General features: G+C 38.8%; 1 protein-coding gene across 1 annotated transcript in view; it reads left to right on the top strand.

Moving 5' to 3' along the window:
* Positions 1 to 559: 559 nt before the first annotated feature.
* Positions 560 to 14,888, top strand: part of COL12A1 (collagen type XII alpha 1 chain) — a 126,372-nt gene continuing 112,043 nt past the window's right edge. The window contains exons 1-11 of the mRNA XM_065401398.1: positions 560 to 611; positions 1,474 to 1,590; positions 3,679 to 3,822; positions 4,406 to 4,465; positions 5,954 to 6,217; positions 6,393 to 6,557; positions 7,009 to 7,182; positions 8,076 to 8,366; positions 8,598 to 9,200; positions 11,034 to 11,306; positions 14,213 to 14,485. Coding sequence (XP_065257470.1) covers positions 560 to 611; positions 1,474 to 1,590; positions 3,679 to 3,822; positions 4,406 to 4,465; positions 5,954 to 6,217; positions 6,393 to 6,557; positions 7,009 to 7,182; positions 8,076 to 8,366; positions 8,598 to 9,200; positions 11,034 to 11,306; positions 14,213 to 14,485 — 2,416 coding nt within the window. The remainder of the gene's footprint in view (positions 612 to 1,473; positions 1,591 to 3,678; positions 3,823 to 4,405; positions 4,466 to 5,953; positions 6,218 to 6,392; positions 6,558 to 7,008; positions 7,183 to 8,075; positions 8,367 to 8,597; positions 9,201 to 11,033; positions 11,307 to 14,212; positions 14,486 to 14,888) is intronic.

Here is a 14,888-nt window from a genome sequence, read left to right as displayed (position 1 = left end):
TAATAAAGAATGCTTGCAAAACAGAGTAAAGTATTTATGGAAAGTATGGCTGTATCTTATCTTACTTTGTAGACCTGTTTAAATAGTAATCTATACTATACCTACCATGCACTGACAGTGAGTCAGTAAAATACTGCATGACTGAGCATGAAAATTTTAAAAAGAGAATATCATTATAAAATATTTTATGAAACGTCTTTGTGTAATGAACCCTGTACATGGAGGCTTTTGTCCATTGTGGGAAGCTAAAAAAATAATAATTGACATTTCATGTCCATATGCATGATGCTGCAAAATAGCCTATGTAAACTATTTCTTTCTATACTGTTCAATTACTTTTGTCACCAGCTCCTACAAGTTTTTATTTGCAGTCCTTTGTTCCGATCACTGGTGCCCTCTTCACTGTTTTCTATAAGTTCTGTAAATAAATGTCTACAAATATACCTTGATGTTGTCTTTTCATAATTAACCAATGTGTTTGAAAGAACCATACTGGCATTTTATGTTAAAATGCTACTTCTAGTATGGGTACACCTGCTGCAAAGGGAACATGATAACGATGGTTTACACCTTGGAAATTGTACAGCAAACTGGTGTAAACAGGGAGAATCGTAGTTTTGCGAACTTTTGTATCAGTTCAGATATTACAGCAAATTCCTTATAACCATTGTTATTTGTTAACCCCTTCATTCCTGAATTCTTTGCAACCATATGCAAAATATGCCAGATTAGTGGCACCTAGGAACAAAGGGGTTAAGCTCCCAGTACTTGGGAATAATGTAATACATGGATATAGTATTCTTGATATACATTTGACATGTATACTTACATATTGAACATAATATAAATTGTTTGACTAAACATTAAAATGCTCAAACTTTTTCTGTATTATTAAAAAATCTATTTTTCTTTATCTCTGCCAAGTTTTTAGATTTAGTGAAATATAATTGGTAAGAAATATGAGTATGCAGAGACCATTTCAAAAAGATGATCAATTATTTGATGTCGTATGGAAAAGAGTACTGTATTGATGTTCTAAATGATCTCATGGTGTTGTAAGCAGGTTGTGATTTGGCATGCTTGTACGATCTGCACCCAGCATGTACAAAAAATCCTTTAATTGTTATGTGACATGTTTGCATATGTGGTTATTATCTGTGAACTCATTGTACATGTATCCAAATGTGTTTTCTATTGTGCTTGATTTTGCTGGCCATTCTTGAATGACTTGGCAACTCAAGAAACAAATGTTCTGTGCTGTCCTTTGTAATGCGTATGCTCTCTGATGTTTTGTCATATTTCGTCATCTTTTATTTTACTCTTTTTTCCAACAACATATCTTTATATTTGTTGGAAACAAATTTATGCAAAGACAATCTTAGTAAGCTTTGCTCAACATTATTATTTTATTTATTAAGATGATGGTAGCTTGTTCTATTTAGTAAACATTTCCCTGATGTAAATCTTTTGCAGTTAATCCACCGTCAGACTTGAATTTTACAATTATAGATGAACATACTGTTCGAATGTCATGGACAAGACCACCTGATGCAATAGAGGGGTACAGGATAACAGTGGTCCCTACGACTGGTAAGGTTTTGTTTTATAAAGTCACATGATCTCACACCACTACATTTGTTTTTGTGAAATCTATTAAAAATGATTTTTGTGTAAGTGTCGAAATGAAGTGTGAGGATAGATGTTAACGTCCTAATTTTTACAGGTAAGATTGTGCCTTGTCCTTACACAGCTCCATAGAGGCGTAGGAGGGAGCAAGGATTTCCCTCTCTTGTGTGGCATGTGTTAGGGCTACCTGCATTGTAGCTTCAACGCTTTGGAATACGCAAGGATTGTGCTCTAGATGCTTCTCCCTTGGAGCATCTAGGTGTGGAGGGGCAGGAAGTAGGTGAAGTCAGGGCTACACCTCATAAAGAGGAGGTGTAAATTTCTGCCCCTGAGGGAAAATAGGGAGTTCCTGGGAGGACGGGCCTGCACTACCCCTGGCTGCGTGATGCAGGCAGATAGCAAAATCTAGACTTTGTGTTCTGCCACCTGTTCAGGTCCTTCACTCATGGTTAATCTCTTCAGCAGTTTAGTTTCGTAACAGCCCCTGTCCCAAAACACTTGGCGGCCCAATATTGCAAACTGGGATTTTCAAAGGGCCTAAGGGATTTAGGGACCCAAATCCCTTTGAAAGTCATTTGAAAATCCTGGCTGCGAAACCTTATTCATACCAGTGAGCTCTTACTCTTGTGAGTAGTCTCACTAAAGTCAGTGATACTTCTTACATCCGTAAGGGTCTGCAGGGTTGGGCCCCGGAATCCTGGTGTTAGTGTAGAAAGTTTACCCACTTTTTCATTTCCCTAAGATATACGTAATCTTGCATAGTTCTGAACACTTTCAGCTCCTGTTAACTTAAATGGGAATTGAGAGCGCTATGCACTGCTCAGGAGACACTATGCAGGATTAGGTCCAAATGTTCTAGGGTTGACTAGTGAATATTCATTGATGTTGATTAGATTTGCAGAACTTTTTCTTAAACATGTAGCGCATTGTCAGAAATAGTTGCTGAATGACATACATTGACGGTAGATAGGTGGTGGAAGTTCTGCTACTATTAGGGTGACCAGATGTCCCATTTTTAAAGGGACAGTCCCGTTTTTTGGGACTTTTTCTTATATAGGCGCCTGTCCCGTTTTTTCACAGTTGCTATTTGGTCACCCTAGCAACTATTGCTTTCAGCTGTATAGGGGGAAAGGTAATGTCCACTGTTGATAATCTTCTTAATGATGTCTGATTCCTGGAAATCCTGTTTCAGCTGTTATCCCAGTTTAAATCAGGAGTAATTCCTAATGACCTTAGTGTAAAACTGATATGAATTCAGAATCAGATCCAGACATACTGTTTTTAACCAAAACTGACTCTATAAATGGTGTGTCTCTGAGTCTCCTCTGCCTTGCCCCTTAAGAAGTGCAGAGTGAATGTGAAATGCTACTAAGTCCAAATGACAGTATTTCTCATGCTAATTCTCCACACATGTTGGTGGCTACTCACAGTGCAAGGCAGTTGAGAATCAGGCCCAGTGCACGTCCACAGTAGTATTAGAAATACCAATTTGGAAGCATGTCTCTTCTGCCTGATTTTACATATTGGAAAATTGAAAACGGTCTTCTATTAAAAATATAATAGCTTAAATAACATAAAAGTACCTTATACCAACCATGTGCTTTTTCTAGGGAAAATAATGTGCATCTCTCTGAATGTAAAATATTGGGGCCACATCTCCTTTCATTTTTACCAGTGTAAATCATTTGTAACTCAACTACAATCACTGGAGTTATACCCGTGTAAAATGAGGTTAGAATGTGAGGTTAGAATATGATATGAGGTTAGAATCAGACCCACTATATAAACTGATTTTCTGAATGACAGCTAATTTTATTGTACACATGATTGGTTTTAAAATCGACGAGTAAATAAAATGCTTTATTGGAAGCAGTTCTGTATGTCCTTTGCAACTAGGTGTTTCAGGAAGGCAAACAACTGTTTTAAAATTTTATTTACAGCCTGTGGACAGATAACTCTTTCTACTGTGTTTTCAGATTATGAAAAACTCATAATTATTATGATTGGGTTTAGACCCTTTGTGTTAAATGTGCTTTGTATGTTGTATTGCAGATGGACCTACTAAAGAATTTACCCTTGCACCTAGTGTTACCCATACTATATTGTCAGATCTTACACCTGATACAGAATATGTTGTGACAATAGCTTCATATGATGACAGAGAAGAGAGTCTACCTGTCTTTGGCCAACTTACAAGTAAGTACACATAAAAAAGTTAGACATAGCTGAATAAAGCAACTTAAGTGGCTATTTAATATTTGGGTTATAGGAACAAATTCTGGGTTGGTGCCAATTGGCCAACAAAACATCATTGCATACCTATAGCCTGGCCATCTGTGGCCCATGAGCAGCCTTTTCCCCATTATGCTTTGTTTCTGGCTTTGCCACAGATTTCTCATATAATCACAAGCATGTTACTTAATCACAGTTTGCCCATCTGTAAGATGGGGATAATATTATTTACCTGATTTACATGGTGTTGCAAAGGTTAATTATTAGTTCTCATAAACACTTCAGGATGGAAGGTGCAGTGTGAGCACAAGGAATTTGTAATTATTTATGTATTGGCCTAACTCTAATGCTGTCAAATCAGTGTCCAGGAATTGTACTTGTAAATTGCACATATGCATTCTCATTCTGAGAGAGGCACACTACAAATCTGGTTGACTTATCTCCTTCTCACCTTGTTTTTCTTGACTTTTACAAAATGTAACCTATAGCCAAGTGACAATTTCTTGTTTCCTTTCCACTAATCCTGTTTATGTTGTGGTTTGTTTAGTTCAGACAGGTGTTGCAGTGAGTCCAGAGGACAAGAAGCCCGACCAGAGTCACATAAAAAGTACGTTTTTTGTCTTCCAGCTTATGTGACATTAGAGGTAACTAAGGGTTTGATCCAAAGCCCATTTATGTCAGTGCAAAGTCAGGGCTTTGGATCAGATGATAAAGTCAAATTCTGTGCCTATGTTGTTTAGCAGTAAGGTTGTACTAATATGTAATCTGGCTGAGTGTGCTGGGCTGACTAAACTCGAGGAGGGTCTGAAAATCTGCTGCCTCTCTATGGGAAAGAGGTGAAAATCTGAGCTGAGAACCAGGGATTTCATGCAAATAAGCTCACGTCCTCTGAGCAACCCTAAGCACATCTCAGCCCTTTAATAAATGTCTCCCTGCTGAGGACACACAGGGTTGCAGAAAAAACCTGTACTGCTGCCATGTTGGGATAAGAGTGGGGGAGGGAGAGAAGAGCAGTATCAGAATTAATTCTTCCCCAGCATCAAATCCTTCTACAACATTGTATATTGGAGGGTGTGCACTGCTGCAGGAGCTGTATGTCTCCCTTTGTAACTACTGATCACTGCAGGACAAGGTGCTCTTTGACCCCAACCTGAGCTCCTGATGGACAGTTTCATTTTGGAGCTCCCAGTTGGAAGGCCTCTGTTGAGGGTGTGCAGCTCCATTTGGGTTCTCCAACCAAAACTTGCCATCAGGAGCTCAGGCTGCACATGCTCAGTGCCTCTCCAATGTCATCCCTTAGTTCCTAGGTAGAGAGAGAGACTGCAACACCACTTTGGGGCAGTGGAAGAGCTGGTGTTACATAGCCACTTCTGAGGCTGGCTTCCTCCTTTAGCTCACAAATAGTTCTTTGTGGCTTTGAAGTCTGGTTGGGGTGCACGGCTTTGGTAGGTCCTGTGCTGCAAATGGACCAAAGCCCAGGATTTGGCCCTCAAGGACAAATTCTTCCTACAGATATGCAGATCCCCTTTTGATATCAATGGAAGGTTTGTACATATGCAAAGGCACATTTGGCCACAAGCAACTTGGTGTTGATTCAAATTAGACCCATTAATAATAGGTCTAATTTATAAAAGTTATAAAAAGTTTAACAGGGTTGTGTGATTTTTGCATAGATGATCAGTGTGTCATACAAAAAAGGAGTCTGTCACTTCCAAAATCACATTTTAACACATTTTAAGTGGTTTAGTAAAGTTATTTTCCACCAAAAGCATTGAATGTTTTGTTCAGTGTTTACTATTTCTGCCCCAGTGCTTATCAATGTTATTGTAATGAATTTCTCTGTTTCTGGAATATCCTCACAGTAGATATGTCACTAAAGCTAGGTGTCCAACCCAAGTAAGATATTTCAAATAAGGATTCTAATCTGTTTAATTTCTGTTTGGCTTGGCTTCTACTTGTTAGAGTTCTATTGTTCATTTTTAACTGATAGCTTTTGACTATGGTATGGGGTAGTGAAAGTGTTTGGAGATATTGATATGTAAGTGATCTTTCATTGTTCTGTTAAGAGATTTGTGTTGTTTTTAATGTGTTTCAGAATGTTCCGTCAGTGCACTGACAGATTTAGTTTTTCTTGTGGATGGCTCGTGGAGTGTTGGGAGAAGTAACTTCAGATATATTTTGGACTTCATGGACACTCTTGTATCGGCTTTTGACATTGGGGAAGAAAAGACACGAATTGGAGTTGTTCAGTACAGTACTGATACAAGAACTGAGTTCAACTTAAATCAGTATTTCAGAAGGAATGATCTTCTTAATGCAATTAAAAAAATACCTTACAAAGGTGGCAATACAATGACAGGTACAGATTTTATAACATATAAAACATGATAACATATGAAAGCTAAAAGCAATAGTTGAGGGAAAAACTTCCACCGAAATCTGTTTGTATAGCATTTTATTTTACAGCTGAAATACTATTTAAATCCTAGTTCACTCATACCTAAGAAAACCACAGACCATTTTGTTGTTTTTAGGTGAAGCTATTGATTATCTGATTAGGAATGCATTCACTGAATCTGCTGGAGCAAGAAAAGGCATTCCTAAAGTAGCAATTATCATTACGGATGGAAAATCTCAAGATGAAGTTGAAATTCCTGCAAGAGAGCTTCGCAACGTAGGAGTTGAAGTCTTCTCCTTGGGTATATAAGTTATTCATTAATTATTGTTACTATTTAATATTGTGGATAAATTTAATGCTCATTAAAGTGAGGCATTAACATTCTAATAGCACTAGCTTGATTCATGCATTTTACAGGCTAGGGATGTTCAATGCATGGTACCTGAGACTGGCCCTTTGGTCTCTCCTGAGCAGAGAGTCCCAGCTGTGCCAAACTGTGTGGTAGTTTTGTAACGTGTCCAGAGGGAGACTAGGATATGACCGACAAACTCGGTTTGACATATGACCTCATTAAGTAAAAGTCTACTGCATTAACCCACAGCTTTAATTAAGTTTTAGTAGCCTGGTTGTTAATAATTAAAGAGCTTAACCTGCATCAGCTTTATTCCAAGATGCTTTAAAACTTTAAAAATAGACTTACAAAGATCTAAATGTTATACACATAATATGATCTCATCTGTCATAACTTTTAGGAATCAAAGCAGCAGATGCAAAAGAACTGAAACTTATGGCATCTCAGCCATCCTTGAAGCATGTTTTTAACGTGGCAAATTTTGATGGAATAGTGGATATACAGAATGAAATAATCTCACAAGTGTGCTCAGGTGTTGATGAACAGCTGAGTGAATTGGTTAGTGGAGAAGAAGGTGAGACCTTTTACAAAAGTTTATTGTTAACTGGAATGTACGGATATGTGTTTTTAATGTGATGGTCCATGCTTATTCTGATAGTTCCATCCATTTTATAATCTGCCATTAGAATATGGAAGACATGTTTCCAGCTGTATAGATTTAAACAGCAGAGGATTAGAACACATGTGGTTGACTGGATTTGAAATATCCCACTGAAGTCCATAACTACAAATTGTTATGTTGCCTTTAGAGTTATCAAATCCTGAGAACATAACACTTTAGACCACATGGTGGAAAATGTGTTGAAGGAGAGAATTCACTTGAAAAGACCCACATGTGAAGGGCATGAATCATGCCCTATTGTGTCACTGGTTATGCAGGACAAGGTAGCTTGGGTTAAGGGGCAGAAGATATGGTTTGGCAAGGATCCATGTTTAAGACTGAAGACTGTTGAAACCAAATTGTGCTCAAGCTGTAGCCTTGCACTTTCTATGCCTCTTCAAGATTCCAAAATCTTCCCCTTCTAGACAATGACCGAGTAGACTGCTCTATTTCTGTGGTTTCCTGTGGGTGCCTTTATTCATTCAAACCTTCTGATATGTTTCCGGGAAATAGATAGGGAAAGTTTTATTGCTGGTTTGAATGACAAGGTTTCCATTGTCCTTTTTGAGGCGATATGGAGTATAGCTTTTGTTGCTGACCTTCTGCTTCATTTGGAGTCCCCCACCACTCTGCTGAGTTTATTTACATCTACATTATTTTTATTTTTTTTTAAATAACTAGAGAAAATTGGAGCAAATACAACTGTATCTGTCATAAAAGTCGGTCATAAAAACAAATCAATTTTGAAAAAAAAAATCTGCTTATCATTGTATTTGATCTTTTTGGATTTGTTTTTAATTTTTCAGCTGTGGAGCCTCCTTCAAACCTAGTGGCCACCCAAATCTCATCAAAATCTATTAGAGTGACTTGGGATCCATCTGCTAGCCAAATAACAGGCTACAGAGTGCAATTCTTTCCAATGATAGCAGGCGCCAAACAACATGTGCTGAGTGTTGGTCCTCAAACTACTGCTTTAAATGTAAGAGATCTTTCTCCAGAAACAGAGTACCAGATTAGTATATATGCAATGAAAGGAATGGCAGCCAGTGAGCCAATTACAATAATGGAAAAAACACAGCCAGTCAAAGTTCAAGTGGGTAAGTTATCAATATGGTTCTGATATTGTAGCTCTTTTTTAATCCTTCTAAATGTCTCTCTTAATAAAAGACCTTCACTTACTGGAAGACATAGTTTTAGTTAATGGAATTAGTTTAACCAAAGACCATCATCGTTTAGTGTTTATAAGTGATGAGTCAGCTGATTAGAAAAGCTGCAATAGAAGTGCCATGACTATTGGCTTTTATACTTGTAATTTTTTCTCTTTACAGAATGCTCCCGTGGTGTGGATGTAAAAGCTGATATTGTGCTTTTAGTGGATGGCTCCTACAGCATTGGTATCGCCAATTTTGTTAAAGTAAGAGCCTTTTTGGAAGTGTTAGTTAAAAGCTTTGAGATTTCACCTCAAAAAGTACAAATAAGTCTTGTCCAGTACAGCAGGGATCCCTATACGGAGTTTTATTTGAACAGATACAACAAAATTGAAGATATAATTCAGGCTATTAACACCTTCCCCTACAGAGGTGGATCTACAAACACAGGCAAAGCGATGACCTATGTGAGGGAGAAAGTATTTGTTATCAACAGAGGATCAAGACCAAATGTACCAAGGGTCATGATTCTTATTACTGATGGAAAATCGTCAGATGCCTTTAAAGAGCCAGCCATAAAATTGAGGGAATCAGATGTAGAGATATTTGCAGTTGGTGTTAAGGATGCAGTACGTACAGAATTGGAAGCAATTGCTTCACTGCCTGCTGAAACCCATGTGTACACAGTGGAAGATTTTGATGCTTTCCAAAGAATATCATTTGAACTTACACAGTCTGTCTGCCTACGAATTGAGCAGGAACTGGCCGCTATAAGGAAGAAAAGTAAGTAATTATCAATAATTAGAGAAATTTTAAAAAAAGCAATGAAAATAGTCTGAGCCAAATTTGATTCTCAGTTACATTTATTTAACCCCCTTATTGTCAATGAAAATGTCCAGGTATAAATGAGGGCACAATCTGTTCATCTGTTTTTACCTAAAGTGATACAATCAAAACATAAAATAACTCCAAATAATTAGCTAAGTGGACTTGATTCTTCACTTCATTACACCATTGGCTTCCATGGAACAATGCCGATTTAAAGTAATTTAAGATTCGACTGATTATTTTAAACTTATTAAAAACACTGGGGAAAAAAACAATTATTTTATGAATGGTAAAGAAGAAAATTAACTGGGAAATACGTCCCCCCTGCAAGTGTTTAAGATGACATTAAAGTTGGAGGGCCAGATTTACACTGATGTAAATCTAGAATGACTTCAGTGGAGTTACTTTGCTTTTACACAGGAGTCACAGAGGTTAAAATATGTCCTCAGGAGTAAAAAATTACTTGCCATTGTCACTGTAAATTCTTCTGCGGTTATATTTAAAAGAGTTTAGAAAGTCACCAACTTCACAAATTTCAGGTTAAGAGTGAGAAATCCTTCATGACATTAACCCGGCTCACAGCAGTCAAAAACGTGAAGGAATTTTTCATCCGCTGCTACATCCTGTGCTTTACAATTTTTGTATTTAAAAGAGACACTGAAGTTGGATAAGCCCAAAATTTGAAAACCCCAGCCTCTTTAAAAATAAGCCTTTGTTTTAGAATACCGTTGAGATCATGAAACTTTTATGTTGGAGGGCTCAAACACTTAACATCCCCACTGGTAGGCTAGCTAAGCCAACCAAAACTAGCTGAGGACTTCAGGTTTATGTTTGTGCCTCAGGTCATTTCCATTACTCCCCCTTCTGGATCCATTCTTGTAAGAGTGTTGAAATTCTGTTAATTTCATTTGTGTGCTAGTGCTCCAGTAAACTGAGGATGCACTGTTGTCCCTGAGGGAACATGAGAAAGAAAGAACCCAGCTTGATTCTCAGATTCCACCTTAAGTTTTCAGGGCTGGCAGTAACAAATGACAACTTTTTAATTGAACTAGGACACTTGAGGTGGAAAACATTGAGTTCAGGGCCGGCTCTAGGCACCAGCAAAACAAGCTGGTGCTTGGGGCGGCACATTTTTAGGGGCGGCATGGCCGGTGACAGAATGCCGCCCCTGCCACCCCTAAAAATGTGCCCCGGCCGCCCTAGCTCACCTCCGCTGCTGCTGCCGCTCGCGCGCCGCTACTCGCCCTCCCTCCCAGGCTCTCAAGCCTGGGAGGGAGGGGGAGCAGCGGCGCGCAAATCAGCTGTTTCGCGCGCCGCTGCTCCCCCTCCCTCCCAGGCTTGAGAACCTGGGAGGGAGGGGGAGACTCCGAGTGGCCGCGGCGCACGCGCCGCTTCTCCCCCTCCCTCCCTCCCTCCTAGGCTTGAGAGCCTGGGGGGAGGAGGCAGGGCTGGGGATTTGGGGAAGGGGCGGAGTTGAGGCGGGGCCGGGGGTGGGGTAATTAAAAAACGGGGGGGCGGCCAAAATTGTTTTAGCTTGGGGCGGCAAAAATCCTAGAGCCGGCCCTGATTGAGTTAGTACTTCTACTCATTGTCATATTGTTTAAGACAACTCGGAGATCATCATAGAATTTTATGCATTCATGAGTGAGAATGACAAACAAGCATAGGTGCATATCAAGAAAATATTTATTGAATCAAAGAAATAAGCTGACTGCAGGAAATGTTTTTGAGTGATTTTAAAGGGGTTTTTAAGTGTTTTATTGTAATGTGTGGCTTTTTTTAAAACAGGTTATTTACCTGCCCGTAATTTGGCCTTTTCTGAGGTAACATCCAACAGTTTCAAAGTGAATTGGTCTCCAGCTGGATCTGAGGTTTTGTCCTATCTTATTAAATATAAAGTAGCTGCTGGTGGAGAAGAATTCCTTGTTTCAGTGCCAGCTTCAAGCACTAGCTCAGTTCTCACCCATTTACTCCCTGAAACTGTTTATTCAGTTAGTGTGATTGCAGAGTATGAAGATGGTGATGGCCCTTCCTTGGATGGGGAAGAAACGACTTTAGAAGGTACCCTTCATATTATGCTCAGCCAGAAACATGTTATGTATTCAAGTAACAATCTGCTTTATTGAGAGAACTTGTGTATGTGGAATACCAACCTAATGCTGACAGATGGTACTGGTATGTGGGATGAGAATGGGAATTACTGTTTCCCAGTGCTTTGACTAAGGGTACGTCTACACTACCCGCCGGATCGGCGGGTAGTGATCGATCTATCGGGGATCGATTTATCGCGTCTAGTGTAGACGCGATAAATCGATTCCCAATTGCTCTGCCGTTGACTCCTGTACTCCACCGCAGCGAGAGGTGGAAGCGGAGTCGATGGGGGAGTGGTGGCAGTCGACCCTGTGCCGTGAGGACATGAGGTAAGTCGACCTAAGATACGTCGACTTCAGCTACGCTATTCTCGTAGCTGAAGTTGCATATCTTAGGTCGATCCCCCCCCAGTGGAGACCAGGCCTTTAGGTCTAAAATTTCAATAAAGGACAACTATTAGATTTAAGGTTGTGTTTTATTTCCCTTAAGTTTGCTGGATACTGTGTTTTCTTGGAGGTTCAGAAGCCGCTTTTCCAATAGAGTATGGTGGTATCAATAAATTAAATAACAAAAAAAGTATAACGTGAACACACACTGGTTAAGGCTCCGATCCAGCAAATTCATTGGGACTACTCACATGCTTAAAGTTAAGCATATACTTAAGTGGTTTGCTGCACCTAGGTCTTTTAACTTGTGTTTATAGAAAAAAAGGTTATATGGATAGAATAAAGAACTCTATTTCCCAGATGGGAACTCCTTAATAGCAAGACTTAATGGGCCTGACACTATAGATATTAGACTACCACGGGAGTTTTCTGTGAGTACCGTCTGCAAGATCACGCCTATTTTAAGGGGTAACATTACAGTTAATTTATTATTATTTTACCCCTATAGTTAGTTAGTTATTCAATTCAATCTAATCTAGCTAGGCTATTAAGCTGTACACATTACTTTCCATATTCCTAGTTCACCCTATAATCTTCGACCTTTGTATTCCAGAAGATTCTGGTGAACTACACGAACAAAGGGAATAGCATGAAAAGCTATTCTGTTGATGTATTTTCCTTAGTATTGATTAAAATATGTGTTTATTTATAAAATGGCTTGGATTGAGGGAAGAGTCCAATTTGGCCCAGATCCTCAAATGCATTTAGACACCTAAAGAACTTTGAGATGAATGGGAGTTGAGGATCTGGACTTTCATCCTGTATGTGTTGGTATACATAATCTCACTGTAACTGCACAGGTCATAATGTTTTAGCCACATGCAACTCTCCCTTAGGAAATCATCTGCCTCAAATGGCTGCTTGGCTGATACTATCCACACATAAATCATAGAAATGTAGGTCTGAAATGTGAAGAACTGGGGGAACAGCAGCTTTAACCAAAATTTCAGACATGTCAGAAATACACTCCATATTATGACTGATAGTGCATTTTAAAATGCTCATCATTTTGATCTGATAAAATCCTGCCATTTTTGAGAAGCCACTAATGCCATGTAAATGCCAGTAGTTCTGCATGCTGAGTTGCCAGCAGCTTGGGTTGAATAGCTGGTTTCTTGATAGCTGATTTGGGCTTTAAGCAGCTACAGAGTTTAAATCCTATTCTGTATTTATGGTCAATTGAAAAAATAAATTTTTGTTTTTTTAAAGGAAGTGTTTTTTGTTCAACTTTCAAACAGATCTTTAATTGAATAAAATGAACAATATTTCTGGTATAATGATGTTCCAATTATCTTTGTTGAGGAAGTTTACCTTGATGTGGTTAGTGAACACTCAAGAGCAAATGTTGTCCTCAAATGCATGTGAATAAACTCCCATTGACTGCTGGGCAACATATGATTTAATTTGGCCCAAGGTATGTGGCAAAGGATTAAATTCTGCCCTGTTCCATCTATCCAATCCAGCTGAATGGTCTCAGCTGAAGCCATCATTTTTGTCAAGGAGCAGGCTATGCTACAAAGCAGGCCTTAGTTTTTCTTATCTTCCAGGATAACAAGCGATTTTCTCTCTTGAGGGGAACAGCCTAATTCATAAACATTTTAAATAGTCAATAAATGAAAAATTCATATCAATGCTGAGAATTTAGCTTATAGAGCTCCAATATTTTCAATATTTTTCCTGATTACTACATTAGATGGCTTTTCAAAATCTGGTGTGTGCATATGTGTAGTCAAGTGCATCTGACACTCATCCGTGACTGGGGATGGCACAGAAGTAAATACCCACAATCAATGAAATGTGTGCAAAAAAAAATCTTTATTAAGCAACCTGTTATTTTAAGAAACTGCCCGAGAGTATACACAAATGTACTGAGTACAGCTCTACTCTACCTTTATTAGAAGGCTACTTCTGTTAAACAACTACTTTGGCAGATCCTTGAGTGGTTACATAAATCAGCAAACATTGGTGCAGTTTAAGTTGTAGCTTTGGTTCTAAATTTTCAAAAGCAACTCATAATTTTGGTGGCCTGACTTGATAAGACCTTAAGAACGGCCATACTGGATCAGCCCAATGGTCCATCTATGCCAGTATCCTGTCTTTCGACTGTGGACAGTGCCAGATGCTTCAGAGGGAATGAACAGAACGGGGCAATTTACTGAGTGATTCATCCCCTCTTTTCTGGTCCCCTTCTGGCAGTCAGAGGTGGTATGCATTGAAGGGGCCTGATTTTCAGAAAGTGCTGTGTACCAGTTCTCTGAAACACCGAGCCCTTATAAGGTGTCTCAGATTGGTCATCCAAAATGAGAAGCATAGAAAAATAACGATTCCCTTTTTGAAAATGTAGGCCCTGGTCTTGGTAAGTGGGATGAAGTAATGCAGTTGGTTCTCTGAAGGCAAATGTTTGCAAATTATATTTGTGTTTGTTTGCAGTTAAAGGGGCTCCTCGAAACTTAATGATAACAGATGAAACTACTGATAGCTTTAAGGTTGGCTGGACGCCAGCTCCAGGAAATGTTCTGAGGTATAGGGTTGCATACAGGCCAGTGACTGGAAGAGAGAGAAAACAAGTAACTGTCCCAGCAAATGAAAGATCAACTACGCTACTGAACTTGACTCCCGATACAAGATATGAAGTTTATGTTATTCCTGAGTATCAGTCTGGGCCTGGAAATTCATTGAATGGATATGCAAAAACTGAAGAAGGTACGTAATAAATAACAAGCTTGTAGTGTGGCTTGAGAAGAAGGTTGTGCACATTGATATATTTTTTATTTTCAGTATGTGTAACTTGGATGTTCCTTTCTCTTTTTTCTTGTTACAGCAAGATGAATGGGGTGTTTTAGAATCATGCAAGTTTAATTGAGAAACAATTTAAATATAACAACATCCCAAATTCTAATCAAGAACCTTTGGATTTTGCGTTTTGTATACATTCTTGAATCTGTAACTCCTAAACGTGTTGATGTGCCTTGGGCAAAATGCCCACATATATGTCAGGCAAAGAAAATAAGACTTCTGAATTGTCTGTTTCAAAAACGTTTCAATTTGAAAGGTTTAAACTCAAACGAAGTATGTATAAGCCTAAAAATTGTTCATTGTTCAAAAT

The sequence above is a fragment of the Emys orbicularis genome, chromosome 3, assembly GCF_028017835.1.
Source record: "Emys orbicularis isolate rEmyOrb1 chromosome 3, rEmyOrb1.hap1, whole genome shotgun sequence".
Taxonomy (NCBI): Eukaryota; Metazoa; Chordata; order Testudines; family Emydidae; genus Emys; species Emys orbicularis.
This window is presented reverse-complemented; position numbering and strand designations above follow the sequence as displayed.